General features: G+C 37.3%; 1 protein-coding gene and 1 long non-coding RNA gene across 4 annotated transcripts; one reads left to right on the top strand and one right to left on the bottom strand.

Moving 5' to 3' along the window:
* Nucleotides 1–1557: 1557 nt before the first annotated feature.
* Nucleotides 1558–8272, bottom strand: LOC110930813 (cellulose synthase A catalytic subunit 1 [UDP-forming]). The gene is made up of 14 exons (XM_022174201.2): nucleotides 8028–8272; nucleotides 7229–7427; nucleotides 6971–7152; nucleotides 6728–6845; nucleotides 6458–6653; nucleotides 6102–6368; nucleotides 5687–6032; nucleotides 5108–5245; nucleotides 4885–5010; nucleotides 4046–4258; nucleotides 3699–3963; nucleotides 3421–3617; nucleotides 2442–2792; nucleotides 1558–2347 (listed from the first exon to the last, which is right to left on the bottom strand). The coding sequence occupies exons 1-14, from the start codon at nucleotides 8106–8108 to the stop codon at nucleotides 1760–1762; spliced, it is 3267 nt and encodes a 1088-aa protein (XP_022029893.1). The 5' UTR covers nucleotides 8109–8272; the 3' UTR covers nucleotides 1558–1759.
* Nucleotides 8273–10862: 2590 nt separating this feature from the next.
* Nucleotides 10863–18197, top strand: LOC118481116. 3 transcript variants are annotated; one of them, XR_004864442.1, is made up of 10 exons: nucleotides 10863–11171; nucleotides 11764–11839; nucleotides 11914–12033; nucleotides 12280–12367; nucleotides 12669–12758; nucleotides 16463–16561; nucleotides 16921–17007; nucleotides 17114–17221; nucleotides 17444–17816; nucleotides 18044–18197. It is a non-coding gene; the product is annotated as an uncharacterized LOC118481116 (long non-coding RNA). The 3 variants fall into 3 exon arrangements; XR_004864443.1 differs by having other exon boundaries at nucleotides 11918–12033; XR_004864444.1 differs by lacking the exons at nucleotides 10863–11171; nucleotides 11764–11839; nucleotides 11914–12033; nucleotides 12280–12367; nucleotides 12669–12758 and adding an exon at nucleotides 16014–16221.
* The last annotated feature ends 3703 nt before the right edge of the window (nucleotides 18198–21900 follow it).

Here is a 21900-nt window from a genome sequence, read left to right on the forward strand (position 1 = left end):
AAACGTCTCTTAGATCAAAGTGTGTTACCAGCTGATTTGTTATCCGATGAAGATTTGCTGATTGTGGAGATTTTCGCAGGTGTTCATTGAGTTTAAGTTTCTAGGTGTAGTATTCGAAGTTTCTATCAATTGTCGGTTGGGTTTTTAAAAATTAAGAGATTGAGCTAACATGGTAGATCAAAAACCGAACACGGATGTGATTAACGTTGAAACAGAGATGGTGCATTGACTAGTTTCAAGTTGGTGATTATTTGTGAAGATTTCAGTTAAGCAAATCAGAGGAGGTCAGGAACCGTGCAAACAAAGAACTAAAGATTCATGTCAGGAGGAATTTATTGGAGCTAATACAAACCCGAATAATCAATCAAGGGGGAATTAATTGAAGATATCAGATACTTGATTGAAGTTGCATAATATTCAAACACGACTCTCATATTTGAAGATCAAGATTCGAAAGTGACGGCTAAGGGGGAATTTGTTAGTGCATATTATGTATGTTCGCCACTGTGCGAATATGTTAGATAGAGCGTGTGTTGAATATTGTATAGCTGAGAGTTAGATTCAAACACATGAGATTTGGAGCTTAGAAGTGGTCCAAATAGGTTTGAGACTCATCCGCATGGACAAGACTCATCAGCACGGATGAGTCATGCCTATAAATAGGTTCATGTGTTAGAATTTGTTAAGTTTTGGACTTTAGAGGGGAAATGTTGGAGAGATTGCATGATGCTCTCTCCAGCTTGTAAATGATGTATACTCTTTGGTATGAAATGGAATCTTCTACTTATGACTATTCTTACGAGATTTCTACCGAACTAGCTTTATCTTATCCAAACTTCCGTCTAAACCACCAAATCCGGAACTTTCAGGCCCACTTGATATTATCCATACTAAATTGATTTTTTGTAATGTTTTAATTTATTATATCAAGGGTATTTAGGTCATTTCACACCCACTTAACACCAAAAACTAACCTCCATCCACGCTAATGAATGTGCAAACGTTGGGGACTATAGCTGTAATTTTATAAGTGTATGGACTATAGGTGAAAATGGAGCAAACCACATGGACTATCCGGGCATTTTTCTCTAATATTTAAAAGTCCCAAAACTTAATGTTCCATATATTAAAGACTCCAAACCAAAACACTTATATAAGAAAAAGCAATAAATGTTCAGGGTTTTTTTTCGGGTTTCGTGTTTTGGGTTTTTTGGGTCGGGTTGTTCGATAACCTAACCATTTAAAGTTCGGGTTTTTCTGGTATTCGCTAATTCAGGTTTCGGTGGCTTTGAGTTCGGGTTTTTCTGGTATTCGCTAATTCAGTTTGATGGCTACAATCTTGTAAAAGAAGAGGCCCTTGATTAAGGTAGTTCAGTTTTGGCTTAATATATTATCACGTTTATTAATTCTCAAGTTAAAAATACTTGGAGTAGGTATAATTCTAGTTTAATTCTGGACATGTATTCAATTCTCTTCGAGGCTTTATATGTTTTACACCCGATCTGCACTTCTTGTAAATGGACATTGTAATAGTAGTCACAATATTAACCACCAAGGTTCAACCTCATCTATTTGAAACTTATATATTAACCACCAATAAACACAACAAAACAAGTGTATAGTATAATAAATATACGGATACAATGAAACCTTAACCATAAACAACTCCTCCTACACATTCATTCTGCTTTGACTACCAAAGAAAATAAGCAAAAGACAAACAACGTGATGTTCTTGTGTATATACCAAACCAAAACAGCTAGCAATCGATCCCGCACTGCCCTCGTATAGCATCAAGCTTGTCGTCCACTGTAAAAGGATCGATTCTCACCCACAGTAGCGAGAATATGGAAGCAAGAAGAATGGACCACACGATAACAATGGTGGGGGTGCGGTTTTGACGGCCCAACAGACCTTTGAGGAAGGGATATAAATGGACAATGACCCAGATGGCGAAAAACAGCCTCCCGAACAACGGGCCCCACGACTGGTAACCGCTGTTGATGGCTGACGAGACTCCGGAAACGATTCCAACCAAGTTGACAATAAGGACGGTGGTCGGAGGGATGAGAAGAGCAGTCCATTTGAAAATGTAGAGCTCTGCAAAATCGCCGTCTTCATCACTTGCTTTTGATGTGACAGTGAAATTTGTATCGATTCCTGCAAGAACTTTGAGGAGACCTTGGAACACTGCGAAAAGATGCGCTGACGTCCCACCGATGACCCAAAACTGTTCGTTTCTCCACCAATCTTCAATGCTTACACCGCTCCACCGCAGCTCCAAGATACCCGTTGCAGCGATCGAGATGAAAAGAAGAATAAACCACATACTCGCATAGTTGCTAATCTGCAAGAAACAAGATGCAAAAGGTAAATATTTGTCCGTTTCCTTTACAATTAAGAGGTTGAAGAAACGACAAATAAATGAAAGGGCAACATACCTCAGGAATGATGAACTTTCCGGTGAGAAGACACACAGCCGGAAGCACACAATAAGCAAGAAGTGGGATTGAGGTGAGAGGATAGACGATGGTATTGATGTACGCGAGCCGCTCCAGGAGTTTCAGTTTACCATTATACCCATACCAGATGGGGCAATGTCGGCTGAGTAAAATCTCAATGGAACCTAAAGCCCACCGAAGAACCTGGTTCAAACGATCAGAAAGATTGATTGGAGCAGACCCTTTGAACGCCGGCCGTGGAGGCATGCAGTAGATCGAGATCCATCCTCTTGCATGCATCTTAAATCCCGTCAAAATATCTTCCGTCACCGACCCGTAGATCCATCCGATCTGAATGTAACCAAACAAAACACGTGTTGAACAACAACATTTCAAATCAATAAAGAATGGTCTCCAAAATGCATGCCCGGATGTCACAACAAGGGCAAAATGGTCATTTCCCAGAAAAATTCAAACATTGCATCTTTTTTGGTTTCAGGTTTTCAGGTTTTTGGCTAGGAAAAAGTGCCCCAATAACCAATCCATTAAATGTTCGGATTGGTTGGGTTCGGGTTATTCGGGTTCGGGTTAGTTCAGGTCAGGTTGTTCAGTTTTCGGGTTTAGATGTACAATGAAAATATGATTTTTTTTTTTTATTACAAAATATCATCAAAATTCATATTGCTACTAAAAAATATTATCCGCATTTAAACATCATTTGACAATATATACCAGAGACTCCAAACCAAAAACATCTATAAAAAAAGACAATTAATGTTCGGGTTTTTTTTTGGGTTTCGGGTTTTTCGGTCGGGTTCGGGTTTTTGGCTGGGAAAAAGTAACCCGATAACCAACCCATACAAAGTTCGGGTTGGTCGGGTTCAGGTTTTTCGGGTATTCTCTAGTTCAGGTTCGGGTTTTGGATAAAAATGAACAGCCCTAGTCAAACTCATAAACAAGCATCAAACGATAAAATTACCTCTTTACCCCATTCGGTCTTGTCCTCATAACCACAGCTAATTACATGGATAGCCTCTTTCAAAAGGGTAGCAGGATTCGTGGTGGGTGGAATTCCTCCCATCTCCATAAACGTAGCGGAAATGAATACCGAAGATTGGCCAAATCTCTTTTCTAAGCTCTTTTGAGACATGAGTAGCGACTTTTCCTCGTCATATCCTGCTCACCAACCTCATATAAATACAAATATTGAAAAAAAAAACGAAACTGTAAATGGTAAATGACGGGAAAAGAGTAAACCTTCAACACCCTCATCCATGTCCTCTATATTGAAAATGGGAATGGTGGATTCGGTTCTTTTGGCTGCTCTCTTTTTATCTATATACTTCTTGTTACTGTGTCTTCCTTTCTTTCGTGAACCGCAACAGGATTTGACGATAATGTTTGGTTCTAAATCAGCCTCCGTCAAGACCGGATCATATCCATAAAGAGCTTGTCTGTTGAAACAACAACCCGTCCCCACATAAACCGGCCCTTGAATGCCATCCAGCCCTTTCAAGTTGATCTACAAAATATAATATTGTTCAATATGAATGAAATAATTATATATTGGATTTGATATTAAAAAGAGTAAGACGCAAACATACATCAAAGAAGACGATGTTGCGGTTAGCATATCGATCGTGCAAATCAATCCCATCGAATCTTTGTGGAAATTGAACATAGCAAGTCTTCTTTCCATAAGCAGGATCCATCATGAAACACATGGCTTCTTTAAGAGCTTTGCTGTTGTTGAAGTAGTGATCACAATCCACGTTCAAAAGATATGCACCATTTGTCAACACGGCCGAAACTCGTATCTGTCAACCACAACAATTTCGACCCATGTATTTATGAATTTGGGTTGCGTATTAATCCTAAACTGGATAACTAACAAAACTCTGTTGTCAAAGACGCAAGGCGCAAAAAGAGCGAGGGCCTTTTTAAGAAAGGCGCCTATAGAGGAAAAAAAATTAAAAGATATATTATGCTTTGAAATTTAACACAATTCCACATAAAATAAAGAAACTATTATAAAAGCCATTTAATTTTGGTGTTTTAATTTTTAAAAAAGATGAGTATGGTCTGGTGTTGGCTGATTAGATTAAAAAGGACAAGGAGACACATCTTTATCCAATGGTTAAAAGGTTGACTTTTCAAGTCAGTTGAAGCAATGGTTTACAGCTGTGAAAAAAGCTTTAAAAAATAGCATAAAAAAAGAAAGGAACGCCTGACAGAATTAAGCTCACATTTTTCTCTCGTTGCGCCTGGTTCCGGGCGCTCGCCTGAGCACCGTTTTTACAAACAAAGCCCAGATTTGCGCCTAAGCTACCACCAGGCGCTATAGCCTCGCCTCGCTGCGCCTAGGCGCGTGCCCGGCGCGCTTTAGACAACATAGTAACAAAATTTAGGTGAAAGGTGATAAAGAAAGGAAATGTGAACAAACCAAAGCATTCATAGCACCGGCTTTCTTGTGATGTTGGAAACCTGGACGTTTCTCACGAGAGACATAAACTAGACGCGGTAGTTCATTACCATCTGTATCAAGTCCTCCACTGTGTCCTAAGAACACCTACACAACCAAATTACCCATCATCATCATCACATGAAAAGAAAGGTTGTTTAATAAGAAGAAACATAGGTTTATTCTCAAGAAGAAAATTGTTCACCTGGATCATTCCGGGGTGATCCCTAGGGTTATTTCCGGGCCAAGGAGTTCCATCTTGCATTGTCCAACCTTCTTCTGGCATCTTTTGTGCTTTGGCTACAAGAGCGTTTATCCGCACCTTAAATTCCTCGTACTCTCTCTGTCATCAATAAATTATAAGAAAATTTCCAACTAATCTGAATACTATAGTGACTAAAGAAACCACCTGCTAGTAAAACAATTGTTTGAACATATTTTACTTTGTTAATATAATATAAATATAAATGATCTTCAAAATTACACAGAATTCTTTATATAGTTTACTTAGTTGGAAAAAAAAAGGAAATAGTTGAAAAAAGAATATTAACTAAATAAGAGAGAAATAGGAAAATTATTATTTAATAGAAGAGAGAAGCGGGAAAATTATGATTTAATATGAGAGAGTCGTGGGAAAATAAGGGTGAGGATGCACCAGAAAGTGACACGTGTCCTCGAAGATTTTCGTTTATTATATGGTATGTTTATTACAAATTAAACATGTCAATTCTGATGCCAAAAAAGTCAACCATGACATTAGAGGTCAATGGGATTACTGACTCACCTTCATTGCTCTGCGTTCCTTGACAAAAGACGGCTGAATCTTGTCCTTCAAGTAATCTATCTTCTGAGCAAAATAGAACTCGGGTGCTCTTGGTTCAATGGTATGTTTCTTGCAGAACGGGACCCACTTCCTTGCAAACTCTGCAGTCTCAGAGAGGGACTCAAATGTAAGCATAGCAGAACCGTCATCAGACACGTAGCAAGAGACTTTGTCAACAGGGTACTCCACAGCTAGAATTGATAACACCGTGTTTGCTGTGATGAGAGGAGGCTCTTTCAGCGGATCCACCGTACTCACGAAAACATCTATAGGTGCCAGCTGTGACGGCTCTCCCTCCCTGTCAAATCTGCAAAACACTTTGCACTTCAGGACTCATGACCGTAGAAAGGAATGATTAAAATTTTGCGATTTTTACCTCATTTGAAGTCGGTCAAGGTAGGTCTCACGTTCGACAGGAAACCATTTTGGGAACTGATCAAGAATCCATGATAACGCAAACCAAACCTCACAGATAACAGATACCAACCACAAGGGATAAGCATCCTCCACTGGATGACTGCAACGGTATTGCAAGAAGAAACCCAAGATAATCAACCGCAGAATGATCACAACACGGTACGGAGTAAGATGAGCTGATGAAATAGGCACCACTCGGCTCATTGGTTGACGCGCATCGTCAGCCCTGTTACATAAAAATCCAGTCACCATAAAAAACAATAACCTCGTTAACAATCGATCATATAAACGCAAACAATATTATAAGATGCGTACATTTGCAATTCTTCTCCGTTGGATCCGGTGCGTTCAATCTCACCACCTCCTTTTCCTTCACTGCCATATCTGTGGTTCATTTGCGTGATATTTTTCTCCTGTTTTAGCTTCCACCCTTCCACTCTTTCCTTCCAGTCAACGTTTCCGAGCCCATAAGCATTCAAGTCTTTTGACGGGTCCACAATTCTTACAGGAACTACAACATAACACACATCACATCACATCACAATTTTGCTAAGATATACTACTTAAGATAAGACGGTTTTCTACCTGGTTGCCTGGGGTCGATGTACGGAAGTGAGTGGACATGCTTGTCACCAGGACCTAAAGGACCCGATGTACTTCTTACCGACAAATTGTCTGTAACACTTGGAATTTCCCCAGAGACCTGCAAATAGAATAATTTAAATGTTTGAATTTAAGGCTCTTTTGACCCGTTTCCTCTATTTTCGTGATGAAGCGTAAACCGTATTGACAAGGAAAAACTTAATATATTCATAGATCGTAGCTTACTTGGTGGCCATTAGTGAGAAGGGGGACGGGTTGCTGAGACTCGTGTCTAGCAGATGAAGAAAGATCAGCATCATCTCCCTGCCAATGGCGTCTAGCTTTGGTGTTCCCTTGATCATAATTGAACTCGTTCTCCAAGTCTTCATCGTCCTCCTCATCCTCATCACCATCAACCCGAGGGCTCCCTATTAATTTCCATAAGTTAAAACTTAAAAATCTAACCATCTATCTATCATTGACCAAAAGTCAAACTAAACAAACCTTTGTGTCTTCTGTATCTAGTCTTGCATTGAGGGCAGGCTTGATTCCCATCTCTCCTTTCGTACTCATAGCATGGCCTGCATACCGGGAAGGCGCACTCGTTGCAAGCAACAAAGATTTCACCACTTTCAGTTAGGCCTACGGTGTCCCCGCAGATCTGGCATATCTGCCCGTTCAAATTCTTCAATGGCTTCGGTTGCTGCATGATCAACACATCAAATGAATCATTCATTATAAATAATATCATATAATAGATCCACATATCAAAACTACTAATCAGAATCTTAATATGTTATGATTAGCATTTTTATTGCAAATCTAAACAGATTTAACAAATCATTTTTCAAAAAGGGAACAACTTCTAAGCATGAATTCGGAAAATTCACATCTGTTGACACATTTGACTAATCGGAATCATATCGTTACTACCTCTTTCTTTGTTACTCAACAAAATTTCCCATTTTCCCACATTAAACTAATACTAAATAAACACAAATCTTTCCAACAAATTTCTCACAAATCACCCCCCCCCCCCCCCAAAATGCAAATCTGATCCCAATTATCCAAATTCCAAACCTCGACATATATAAATAATAAGAAGAATAAACAAACAAAATTACAAACAAAAAATTCAGACAAATCAATCAAAACCAATCACTAATCTTATTAAACCTCAGATCTAAACAAAACCCAAATTTAGATCAAACAAGATGCACTTGATAACATCACCTGAGAATTAGATCTACACTAAATCAAAAACCCATTTCAAAATCAAACAAGAAGAATAAAAAAAACATACCCCTCCATCAGATTCGTGTCTAATTCTGACCAACTCATTCCTCTTATGTGATCCAGCGACCAATCCAGCATTTGCCTGCATCTTTTCCAATCAAAACAACAGTTCACACGATCTGATTTTTAGGGTGTTTTATGAACTGATTTGAGGTTTCAAGATCCAAAATGGGAAATCACATGGGCATGGTCTAAATGACTGACTATACCCTTTTGTTTGTTCAGTATGCCTTCGCTTTCTCACTTCATATATTGCTACCGGGTTTCGATTATTATTATATCTGTGTTATGAAAGGGTTTACCGGTTTAGCCGGTTACCGGGAAAGTGGCTCGGCTTGGTTGATGACTTAGTGTGAGTGTCTGTCTGTCAGCCAGCCGTGCAAGTGGGACAGAGCTCTAGATATTTGTGTCTTTGCTTGCTAATTTTTTTCTCACTAAAAACATCCTAGCGTGTAGAGGTGTTCAGAAAAAGAAAAAAAAAAAAAAAAGAAAACTATAACCAAATAAAAACCGTAAATTAAACCGTAATTGTAATCGAATAAATTGATCCAAACAATGAATTCGGTTATCGGTTTGGTTTCTAACTGAAACCGAATTATGAATATGGTTTTTGATTCGGTTTTTGAATCCACATTTTTTAAGGGGCAATTACATATATCCCCCTATTAACTTCAAAAATTACATATATACCCGGTATAAAATTTTATTTACATATATCCCCTTCCTAAAAGTAAAAAATTTCAAATATACCCATTTTGATTTATTTTAATAAAAATAAATTAGAGAATGACAAATTTACCCTTTTTGTTCAAATAAAACTTCAAAATTTCTAGGTTTACCTATTTTTTTTATTAAATTACAAAAATGTCACCATCCCCTTCATCTACCTTTGTAACCTGTATTCTCTGCAATGAAGTAATGGTGAATTCGTATTCTCCGACGAACCCATAATGAACCCTAACACTGAATAGATACCCATACTACTCACTCCACCCGTATGCAACAATTTCGTGAAGTCTAAACGTCCAGAACCCTCTTATAGAACTTAAAACATGTTCCGGTCAACCTGCACATTTTTACGGCGAACTGCTGGAGAAGAAAGCTTAACAGGTTAAATTTATTATAATTTTTAATAATTTAACAAATATAAATCTGGTTGAACTAGCTAAGCTTGAAGCCCTTCAAACCGAAGATCTGATGTTCGAAGTCCGAATCGTGTTCTCTATTACTTTTGTATGACTAATCCCGTTATATCACTAAATTATTAAATTCTTATCTTTTGTTTTTGATAACCCTTTGTAATTGTGGGTTTTGAAATCTTGGACCAAAACAAGTAAACATGTAAGAATGGTTAAGCCTGGGAATTGCATTTGTTCTTCCTGCTTTCTTCTTTAATTTGGTTTTATTGTAATATAATTATCTAGAGTCACCGATCTCTACATAGCTTTAACGGTTACGTCTGAGAATCATTACATTCGCAATTAAGCAGTGTTTGTATGGGGTATAATTCTTTTATGTTGTAAGGGTATATGTGTCATTTTGCTATAAGAAGGGGAAATATGTAATTTAAATTTTAGGTTGGGTAAATATGTAATTCAGGTTCTTAATAGGGGGATATATATATAAAAATCTCAATTTTGAAAACCAAATAAACCATAAACCGAACCGATGAACACCCCTACTAGGGTGTCCCGAAATGGTGGTCTAGTGGTTGGTCATTTGTTTTCTTTCCTTGAAATTTCAAGTTCAACTCTCACTAGCAGCATTTTGAAGGACATAGGTGGTGGCAATGAAATTTAGAACTAGGCCTCTCTGGAGGTCGCTAGTTCGAAACTGAGTTGGACCGGGTTTATCGCAGTGGATCATGTTTGCGAGTTGACGGATAACCTGATATGAACTTGAAATTTGTGTCAGATATATGAACGACACATATATTTGTAGGTTGACATAAAAAACACATGTTTAACACGATTGCATTATTTATTTCATATTTTAATGCTTTAAATTTACAATCTATAACAAACAATACAGATGCATACAAAATAATTACATTTTAATTATAACATCGTCAAAATTTCTTTTAAGTTTTAATGCTAGAATGAAATACCCAACCATTTTAATTTATGACATATAACATATTTTAAAAAATAAAATAAAATAGAAGATAAATTGGTTAAATGTGTCAAGCTGTGAGTTCAACGCGAAACTGGTCCATGTATAGTAAGACCAAACCCACAAATTTCATGTTGTGTTCGTGTCGTGTCAGAAATTTGAACATCTATTAAAATTGTGAACAATACCTAGAAACACAATTGTCCAACTATTTATTCAGATATACCATATAAATTCCAAGTGTATGTTATAAATATCAAGATGAATATGGGAAGCTAATGACATAGGTTTTGTGATGTGTGTGTAGTAAGGTTAAAGTAATGACGAATCCAGAAAAAAATTGTGGAACGTGAACATCTCTCAAGAGACATATGTAGCATATACGTGAAACTCTCCATGAACACCTTTGCAGAATATAATTTGCGAAAGTGTGTGCGTATGAGATGTGTTTTAGGCATTCCAAAAAAGACCAAAATATAGGTACTAATCCTTTTGATAGTTACCAACAGGTTCAAGGTGATTGAACTCTCCAAGATGAATCAATAGTAGATAATAAAGTTTTATAGAAGTGGCTGATATCTATACTTTATATTAAAGCAAAACATCTTATGCCACTTGGCATTTACTTAAACCTCTAATTGCCACTTGGCATCTCCTTAGGCCTCCTTTAGTACATTTAGGAGGGAAATATCGCCTCTTTTTATTCCATTTGCTTCTTTCATACGCTTCTTCTCTTACAATGCTCTATCACTGACTTTCAAAACTGAAACAAACCCTAATTCTCGTTGCCTTCCTTTCTCTCCATTGCCTATGTTCTTTCACCTTCTATCACTCCTTTTCTTTAAAATCATCAATTTTTGTTATTTTTCCGATACTATATGTTCATATTTGTTTTGTAGTTGTCAGATCTGCTCATGCTGGCATTCGAGGATCCATTCCATGGAAGCTTTATGCTGATTTTTGTAATCAGCAATTTCTTTGTAGCGATATCTTGGACGAGCGATTAATAAACTCAATAACAGAGACAGATCACCTCACAGTAAGAATTTTTAATTTTTTATTAAATTGTTCATCAATCTTTCCCATTCTCCTGTTGGGAATTCTATTCAATATACCCCTAAAACAATTATTAGGGTCAATTATGGATAACCAATTTCAATTTATGGCCCTTAAAACAATCATCGAAAATAAAAGTTCAATTGCTTTGCAAGTTCCTAAGTTCATTATATTTTAAAGGCTAACTGCATTAAAAAAGTGACTAATATGTGTCTAATGTCTGTTTTTGTTAAGCATTTTTTTAAGAAAAGAACCATTGAATTGTCCAAAATAATATTGAGATTAGATTACAATTACATGTTATTATAGTCTAAAATTACTAATCGAATTTAAAATAATACTCAGATTAGAATAGATTCCAAAATAATAAGTGATGGCTGTGAAATCCTTGAAGCCAGGAACGACCAGGTAAGTTAGATATAGGGTTTAGGTTATCGCAATTAGCAAATTATGTTTGGGTACATGATAGACGAAGCACTTTGCTAGACATTGCATTTAGTTTTTGGAGATAATTTGTATGTGTGCTTCGTGTTGATTATTTTTAATTTTTCTTTATACATGATTGAAATAAGCAGCTTATTGAAGAAGAATGGTATACATGCATCTCATACTCTCGTATAATTGAAATAAGCAGCTTATTGAAGAAGAATGGTATACATGCTATTCATACTCTCATATACATTTTTTATATATGGTATCGAATACTAATATTTTCTTTATTGTAGCCAGAAACATCTTTTTCAGATAGGTGCTTCAGTTTGGAGGGTTAGGTTTGATAAACGTCTTCTTGCTTATGGCCTTTTCTTAGGTAAAGTTGCCATCGAATGCGGTGTTGGTATGTTAAGGTATCTTCTCTTATTCCTCAGATGACCTAATATTTATTAGAAATTTTTATATTCGAATTAGATGCCATTTTATAACCAGTATTCCATGTTCTATTGATAGATTTAAAAACATTAGTTATCTAAATTTTGTATGTTTGCTCTTTAAACGTTGATTCAGCAACAAACTACTGATAAAAATATGTTTTTTTGTGTGTTTTTACTGTATAGTTGAAATAGTTACATAAAGTCTAATTTTGGTTGCTTCAGTTTGGAGGGTTGGGTTTGATGAACGTCTTCTTGCTGATGGTCTTTTCTTAAGTAAAGTTGCCATCGAATGCGGTGTTGGTATGTTAAGGTATCTTATTTTTTTCCTCAAATGACCTAATATTTATTAGATATTTTTATATTCAAATTAGATGCCATTTTATAACCAGCATTCCATGTTCTGTTGATAGATTTAAAAACATTAGTTATCTAAATTTTATATGTTTTCTCTTTAAACGTTGATTCAGCAGGAAACTACTAATAAAAATATGTTTTTTTGTGTATTTTTACTATATAGTTGAAATAGTTACATAAAGTCTAATTTTGGTTCAGTATGTGTATGCACTCTTCATACATTTTTGGGGTTTGATGGTTTTGTTTTGGGCTTGCAGTTCTTTCATATGGTAGTGCTCGTGATATGGGCAGCGAAGCTTCACTCGAGTTTATAGAGCTCTAGAGTCGAAATCACTCAAGCACACAAGGTAACAACAAAATACTTGAAAAAGGATTACATGTATCAGTTTGTTTTTATTTTTCATCATCTTTGGTATGGACTGAAAATTGATTGGGTTCTTAACTTAGCACATTTTTATCCGAAAGAATTTAATTTCATATGAATAGTAACGTAATGTTCAGAATAAATAATTAGCCCAAAAAACGAAGCTTGGAACCTTTCAAGCCTTGAAGCCATTAAAAAGATTGCACAAAAGTCAGAAGCCTTTGAGCTTACACCACAAACACGTCTAACTTGGGGGGCTGATGATGTGGGTAACTCAAGCTTAATAAACTAACAATAAGTGCAATATAGCTTAAAGGTTTGAAAGGTTAAAGGGTTCGGAAGACGACCAGCTGTAGTGAACAGCAAAAAGCATGGAACAGTGTCACGTCCCCTCACACTTTACGTGTGACTTCTCCCACTCAGCCGCAAAAGAAGCACGTGAGAAGTGACATTCTTTTACCCGCAGGTCTGAAGCTTTCAACCTACCAAAAAGGGCAACCCCCTCACTGCATCACCGGATCACTAGTCAAAGGTTTCCTCTCTTAGCATACTCATTCCCTATAAATAACCACACTTGGTCATTCAGCCAAACATTCCGAAATCTTACTCTCTCTCTCTTAGAACTTGTACTCTACATGTTCTATTCTTCATTTATCAAAACACTATCACATTGCATACATCATTCTGGGTTAAATCTCTTTCAATCCTGAACTCAAAGCAATCAATAGAAGAATGATCCGGCCCTACGTATTGCATACTTAGGGTATAACAACCCTCCTAAAAATATTTTGGACACCCGAAATGTCTTAAAATATACCCCATACGTGAGAAACGGACCCTAAATAGCCCTACGCTTAGAAAAATCAACAAAAACCAAGTTTGGCAGTCGCTCGCAGGCCGCGACGGAGACCCCTTGGTCCTTCGCGGGGCGCGACAGCCATTACTTGGCCGGCACACAATTTTGACATGTGTCGTACACACAACGAACCTACCCCCTGACTCGGCAACCCTACAACAAGATACGTGGTCTCTCGCGGGCCGCGAAGGCCCTAGCCTTCTCTTTCGCGGGGCGCGACCAAGTGGCCGAGCAGCCTATAAATGGAGGGCTCGAGCTGATTTGTTCAGCCGTTCATTTCCCGAATTCTCTCTCAACTTCTTTATAGTAGAAACTCTGCTCAGGCATAATACCCACTATTTAGCGAAGCTTTGCCTCGTTGTAAGTACTATAACCCTATTATTTCCCTACACGATTGATTTAGAGTTTTCGTAATGCATGTCGGCTCTGCCCGACTCAGTCATTGGAATTCTGTCTCGTGTGTACACCCGATTGATTTAGAATTTCCGTAATGCATGTCGGCTCTGCCCGACTCAGTCATTGGAATTCTGTCTCGAGTTGTACGGTTAAACTGAATTCGGTTATTTTACTAACACGTGTGCATTATTTGATTTAATAGATAATAATCAGGAGATTCTCAGGAAGCCGTAGTATTATCTAAACTTGCAATGTGAGTACATCTTGCTTTTTCTTACTATATGTGAGTACATTCTCTTTTTATAATTCTTTTTGTGAATTCATCTGCTTTACGTAAACTATTTTTATAAAAACCTCAATTGTTTTAAATTACACTTAATAGTAATTGAGTATTTGTAAGTCTACAATCACTGCCGGTATGTTAGGGTTTTGTATACAAAATTTGTGAGACGTTACCATTGGACAAAGAGTTAGCCAATGAGTAATATGACCCACAAATCGGGTTGACAGTACTGATTGGATAATTGATTAGATCAAGCAAATGTAATTGTGGGTTGCCCTTAATTCTGTTAAAGTATTAAAACTGTTTTGATTAAACTGGGATGCACTCACCAGTATTTCTTGCTGACAAAATGTTTTAAAACGCGTTTCAGGTAACGTAATATGAAAGCCCAATAGAAGCCAGCTGGAGAGCACTGAAGGCTTGGAATAGTGGCTATAAAAGTTACCTAAATAAACAAGAAAATTTTGTTTTCAATAATTAGGGTTTATCCCTATTAATGTATTATCAAGTGAACTTGGATTTTATTTCCATAAATTATTCTTATAAAAATTGGGTGTTTTGCTCTGATAAAAATATTTCCTAACTACGGTCCTGATGTATTCCGTTGCCAAATTAATAGACACCGATACCACCCACTCTGAGGCTCGGGGCCGCCCGCTCCCGGGTAGGGGTCGGGGGTTGCGACAGAAGGTGGTATCAGAGCTACAGCCACTGATTTAAGCCAAAGAAGTGTTCTGCTGACACCAAAATTTCAAATTCTGTGTTAGGAAATAAATTATATGATTATGTGTTATGTTATTTGACTATTTGTTAGTTTACAGTATGAGTGATCAAGGAACATCGGACGCTTATCATCATTTAGATAGTTCACGGAAAAATGAGGGAACATTATCTCAGCCTGATCCCTCAACTTATTCAGCCGATACAGAAGAGGGAATAGTTATATTTAAGGCACAATCGGAGGAACCTTTTACTACTAAGAAAAGAGGTTGGTTTAATAGAGGAGCTTATGAAAGGAGAAAATGAGTAAAAAAGTTACAGCAACAAAGAGCAATATCCAGGGCCAATAGGGAGGCAGACACACAGATCCAGGAAGTAATCAGTAGACTACCTTGGGAAGAAGAATTAGATAGACAGTTGGCTAATTTTCACATGTTTGCCACTACAGCCGTAAATAATAACCAAAACCAAGTAGCCGAACCTCCACTGTTACCTTTATTCCCAGACCAACAGATGCAAGAACCTGACCAAGAAGATCCATTTCCTGATGTAGACCCTTACGAGATTCCCAGGATTCCCCCACCAAACCCCATAGCCCAGTATACTGACCTTAACCCTTTAGAACCCTTTTGGAGTAGCGAATGGTGGACACATAGTGTAATAAGAAACCCATACCCTTACGGTCAACCTATCCCTCGACACCCTGATCCTGTACCAGCACCCATGCCACCTATGAGCCAGGAAAATTTGGAGGAACTTCGCTCATTAGGAGATGAATTAGTAGAAGAATGAGATAGAATACGAATAATAGGAGAAAAAGTTATGTGGAAACAGGTCGTGCGTGACATACATGATTGGATCCATAACTAGATATACGTGTAATTTTGTACTACAAAAGTAATATATATATATATATATATATATATATATATATATAATAAATGAAAGGATTTGGGCTGATGTGGCGCGTTATTAGGGCATCTTGGATTGCTTTTTGGCGGGAAAATAAATGGGTAAATGTTATTTGTTAACGGGTTAACACGGGATCCGGATTGTGACCCGGTTATATAAAACATCTAAAAACCCTAATTCCTTAATCGCCTACCCTAATTTACTCCGAAATCAAGAAATCGCCGCTCTTCTTCCCACATTCGACGGCACCACATCCATCTTCTGATGATTATGTTCAAGGTAAGTTAAAGCCTTTCAATTTTATCTCTGATTTGTTATACAAAAGTATTATATGCGTGAGAAACCCTAACGCAACTCTCTTTCGTTTTCGCTGTTGGAGATTACTCCATTTCCTAAAGAGGGAGATTAATCCATTTTGTATTTCTTCCTCCTTCGATTATGATAATATAGATTATGAAACCACGCTTCTTCTCTAATCGATTTTGACATCAATTTTACGATTTTAGTATTTTTGTTTCAGTTGTTTCATTGGACTTGGATAGTTACGCTGGAGATTCTGATGAAGATAATGACCAACGTGTCTTCAAAATCAAGGGAACAACAACTTATCACCAAACAGGTACTGAAATAATTACCCATCAGGTGTTCGATGAAATGTATGGCATTTGATTCTAACCCTAAATATGTTTTTCTTTATTTGCAATCTACGTGTACGACTTTTCATACTGCCAGTGGAGTTTGTTATGCCCAATTGTTTTGTTCCTTAAGTTTATGTTTTATAAAAGCCTCTTGATGTGTTGTGCATTTAATCTCATTTCATAGATCTAGGGTTTGTTAATTTGTTATTTTTAAAATGATTCAAATTAGTTGATTAGCTAGATACTATTGCTCGAATATTTGGTTCGTATAACTGTATAAGTAACCTTCGTTGTTCTGTGTGTGTATGAGCGACTTAAATTTAATTTCTATATTGTTCAGAAACCATGTAGTTGTCGGGGAGCTTATTGAATCAAGATCTTCTCAACAAACACACATGAACACAACAAAGTCAGCGCTTAATATAAGGTCGACTTTATAAGTCAACAGGGTATTGTTTGTTTAAAGATTGAAGATGGGAATGAAGTGAATTTGTTTAGGAATGCTAATGATGAATTTGTTTAAACAATTTCAGGAAGGACAGAAAAACACAGGAGGTTATATAACCGTGCTTTGACTATCATCGAAGACCTTCTCATTCCTGGCTTTCCATAGGTGGGACAAGTACAGGTTCATTGATCAGGTAATTATTTTTTACAAAAAGTTAAGTCAAATGGTTAGTTGAGTTTATGGCCCTTTAATGGTGTGCTAAAAGTGTGCTAATGATCATATAACTACTTGAAAGCAAAAAAGTTGTGTAAAATGTGTGATCGGTCTAAGAACCATAAGAAAGTGTGAAAGAAATGTATAAATAATATAACCATGTTAAATTGAGATAAATTTTGTTTGTCATTCCAATAAGCAGCGGTGGTGATGCTAGATTGGGTTAGCAAGTTTTTGGAAGCAATTCTGACCATCGGTTCAATGATGGCGACGACGGTGTATTTTGGTCGGGAGATACAATGATGGTGTGAAGACCGACAGTGGCGGCTAAGGCTTCAGGTTAGGGAGGCAGAGTTCAAATGCCCCACCCAAATGTAACGACTATGGTGGCTGCCGGTGACAATCCCCCTCGCTATCATTGATGTTGTAGCTGACGAGATGAAACTTCTTGAGTATGTTGTGCAGGAACTTCCTGTCTTCAGCAACAAGTCAAACAATTACACCGGAGGAAGATGAGCTCTTGAAACGGAACACCGATTGCATTTACTTCCTTTCCTCCCCCTTATCCTGCGAAGGTACTTTTTTACTTAATTTCAAACTATTTTTATTTAAATTGGGTCTTTTTTTGTACCATGTGTTGTTGCGTGAGATCGTGAATGCCTCTGATTGAAAACTTGGTTTATTAATTTGAGGATCTTGGTTTGAATTTTGTTTTATTCTGACTTTTTTTGCTTTAGATGTTGATTTAAGTCTCAAAAATATTATGGCGTGCTTTTCACTAAAATTGTATATTTATCAATAGCAATGTGTTCGTCGAACAGGAGGACCATCATGACTGATTTTAGAAGATATAGCATAAATCGTCACTGGGGGCGATCCAACACAATAGAGGTCCGTGTTATAAGAAAGAGGGTACCAAAATAGTGACCTCTAATATACTTCATGATGGACAAATATGCATGTAAAATAACCATAATTTTGTTTGGTTTTTATGGAGTTCCTTATTATGCATTAATTATAACAATTAATTATATGTGTTTTGCAGAATGTGGTTTTAAATCTTGAAGCTTCTGCATCCAGGAACTTTGATCGTTCTTTATCTTGGAAGGTAACGAAAGGAACTATAATTTCAATCTATGAGGTCTGTAAATAATAGATTATTTCACTAGAAGCAATTACAGCTCAAATGTTTTGCAGAACATTGCTTGGTTAAAGTCCATTACAAAATAGCCAATAGTGATCAATTGTGTACTCACCCATGAAGATGATAAGACCCGTTTGACCCATTATCCGATCCACCCATTCCACCTATTGTGCTACCTCTAATTATGTCTACGTATCTTTGTGACATCTGTACTTGTAATCGTTGTAAACAGTTCAATTATCAATAAAATAATGTTATTTGATCCCAATGTTTGTTTGTTTGTGTTTGACATTTTTCATGTTTTGATTTTTATTCAATTTCAAACTCTATATCGCTTTCTAGAAAGTTATACGCAAACTGGTGCGTAAACGTAATCAGCTTAACGCGACAAACACTCCAGAACATCAACATATGCTTAACATACCTTAAACAACCTTTACATAACTTAGAAATAAGTTTTGAAGGCATTGGTATGGCAAAATCAAGTTTATTCTCTTACAGGGACTAAATTCAACAAACTGCGAAAGTATGCCGATTCGTACTGTAACAGACATTCCGGAACTTGATCATAAGTTAAACATACCCTAAATATCCTTTACATAGCTTATAAATAGGTTTGAGGGGTTCGGTATGCTAAAATAAACTTATTGCTCATTCAGGGACTAAAAGCGTCAAAAAGTGCATAAGTTTACATTTTCGCGCATAATTTACGTTCTGAATGCATCCGGACATCCAAAAATTTATGTAAGCACTAAAATATTTTATCTTAGTGTTTGGCATAAGAAAAATCCATTCGTCGCGTAATTTAGATCGATTTTCGCGTTCGTGCGCATTTCGTCGTAATTAAGCGAATATCGCGATCGTACGACCAAACGAACCGACATCCGGCATATTTTTGAGCATGTCTCATGTCCAATATGTTTAGGCATCATTGTAGAGCCTTGAAAATGGTTTAACGGGCTTCAAACAGGTCAGAAACCAAGGTTTTACAGTGCATGGACCAAAACTGCACATTCTGCCAAACTTTGCCCAGGCGGGCCGCGTAAGACTTGTCTGTCTATTACGCAGGCCGCGACAGAACCCCCGGATCAGAAAAACCTGCTGTTTGTTTCAGCAGCTGGGTTTTAATGTGTGCCAACGGTTTTGAACAATCTATGGGCTCATATTAGGGGCTCCCATGGTTTCACAAAACAAGGGGCACACTTGGACGACTAAGATTAAAGCTCGTTTTACGAGGAACGATCTTAATGGTTGTGCCAAATCTATAAATACCCCCACCCTTTCATTCTCAAACCCACATTTGATCTGAGATTTCTCTAAGTTGATGTGATTATTCACCTCATACCTGAGAATACTTGGAATCAAATCTCTTTGGAGCCTTTGTAAGTCCTCTTTCGTTCTTTTATGCGTTTTTAGCTTAAAAGTCAAACTGAGTTTGACTTTCTGCATTGACCAGTTTATGGTCAACGTGAAGTTCGTTTTAACTTCATAACGTGAGCGTAATCATGATGGTTATAGTCCCTAGCGACTATACCACGTTATCTAGGCTTAGTGACGAGTCGTAGTTTCGGCCAAAATGCGTATTCTTGCGTATTTTGTAACCAAACTACTTTTAGGTATCAAAACCGTTTGTCTTGATACCAAACCTGTTTTCAAACCTCGTTAAACATGTTTTAACATGTTTAGCTCGTCACTTTTAGATTTGTGCTTATATAGGGTCGTAAGGTAAGCAATCTAAACAATCGCTTATACTTAGGAACCCGACCCATTTGGTCGATCATTAGGATCCGACCAAACACATTAGGTGACCATAGTTGTATAGGGAATAACCTTCCAAGGTTATACCTTATGGTCACTTCGTTTAAATAGTTGTATGATAGGTAGTTTATATGCCTTAGGAAAATTACCAAAATGCCCTTTTTGCGCTAAAATTCATTTTAAGCATATGTAACATAATTTTTGACATTTAAACTGATTAGGCAACCTAATTAGACATGTTAAGGCATATTTTACTTGTCATAGGACTAGTTAGGCGGTCCGAACGCGTTTTACGCGAACGACGCGTTAAAGCAGCATAAGCTACCTAAACGGGTCATAATGGGTCGTAAGCACTTAGGATAAGTTTCATTTTAGTATGTAGGCTTTATTAAACCATATTACATGATTTCCCACACTCATTTGGTTTACGAACCCTCATTCTATCCGATCCTCCGATTTAGGTCCGGTTTATTAACGTAGTTACCTATATTAGGTGTCGTTTGATTTCCGTGATCTCTAGCATTGCTTGGTTATTACTCAATGTCACACCCCAACCGATGGCGGAATCATCGGGGCACGGTACTAGGCGAATCAGATTGCTCAAGAGAATCCATAACAACTATATTGCGATAATATTTATTACATTCATTATCCCATACTAACAAATAATACAATCACGCAAGTTATCACAGATTTCTTGCCCTCTCGAACAATACAAATCCGACAACCTAGGTTTTAGGTGAGTTTCTAGACTTCCTAGCTTGATTTGAGATAGCTTGCGATCTAACCTGCAACATACGTTAAAATAATGTCAATACAAAAGTATTGGCGAGTATATAGGTTTGATAGGTAATAGAATAATAGATTAATAGTGATGCGAATTTCCTACATACATAAACGGGATACACGACATATACACTCACAAAACCGATACTACCAGCTAAGTCCTCGATGCTCGATTACTTGATGGCATAACTAGACCCCGTCGGGCGCAATAGTACTATACTAGTCGTGGTGGGACGTCGCGAGTATAAGTCCAAGCACATATGCAACTAGTATCACGTATAACTATGCACGTATTTCATTCGCGAGTGATAAATAGATTTAACATTTGATGTGACTTTTGATAGAACGTATGTTACACCCAAAAGTGCGATAAGCAAAAAGGGTTCAAGTATACTCACAGTGCGTATTCGATAAGTAACCACAACTTGAGTTGGATTGGCGGGAGAATGACTGGGATTATCCTGATTACATACCAATTACATGAGCGTTTGATAGTGCGTTAAACGAGATCGAGATTTCCAAAATCTGAGCAAAGGATTGGTCCGATCGGATGGCTGTCCGATCGGATGGGCTGTTCGATCGGATGGGCTATCCGATCGGCTAGCCTATCCGATCAACTAGCCTGTCCGATCGGATGACCTGTCCGATCGGATGGCCTGTCCGATCGGCTGGCCTGTCCAGCTGATTTCGACAAGTTTTTTTTGAAGGTTTTCGATGGTTCGACCGAGGCGGTGTTTCTTCATGCTAAACAATCGAAATTTCATCAATTCCGACCTGTTCTAACAGCCAGGAACCACCCCGTTCCATCAAATCTGGTCATCCTTGACTGCTTTTCCCATGTTTAACCCGAAAACACACACACCTTGGCTAGTTAACATTGATTTAGGTGAGATTTGTTATATAACAGGTGAAATTACTTGGATTCGAGTTGTTCATGGTGAAAATGAGGTCACTCTTTGAAGTTCTTGTGA

This window comes from Helianthus annuus, chromosome 8 (assembly GCF_002127325.2).
Source record: "Helianthus annuus cultivar XRQ/B chromosome 8, HanXRQr2.0-SUNRISE, whole genome shotgun sequence".
Lineage (NCBI taxonomy): Eukaryota > Viridiplantae > Streptophyta > Magnoliopsida > Asterales > Asteraceae > Helianthus > Helianthus annuus.

What these genes read in the sequence shown, in the direction of transcription:
- LOC110930813 (XM_022174201.2), bottom strand. Translation starts at nt 8,108, where the DNA reads ATGCAGGCAAATGCTGGATTGGTCGCTGGATCACATAAGAGGAATGAG. An exon ending in TTCTCACTAATGGCCACCAA is followed by an intron (nt 6,846 to 6,970) that starts GTAAGCTACGAT and finishes TTCTATTTGCAG; the next exon opens with GTCTCTGGGGAAATTCCAAG. An exon ending in CCGGTGCTATGAATGCTTTG is followed by an intron (nt 4,259 to 4,884) that starts GTTTGTTCACAT and finishes TGTGGTTGACAG; the next exon opens with ATACGAGTTTCGGCCGTGTT.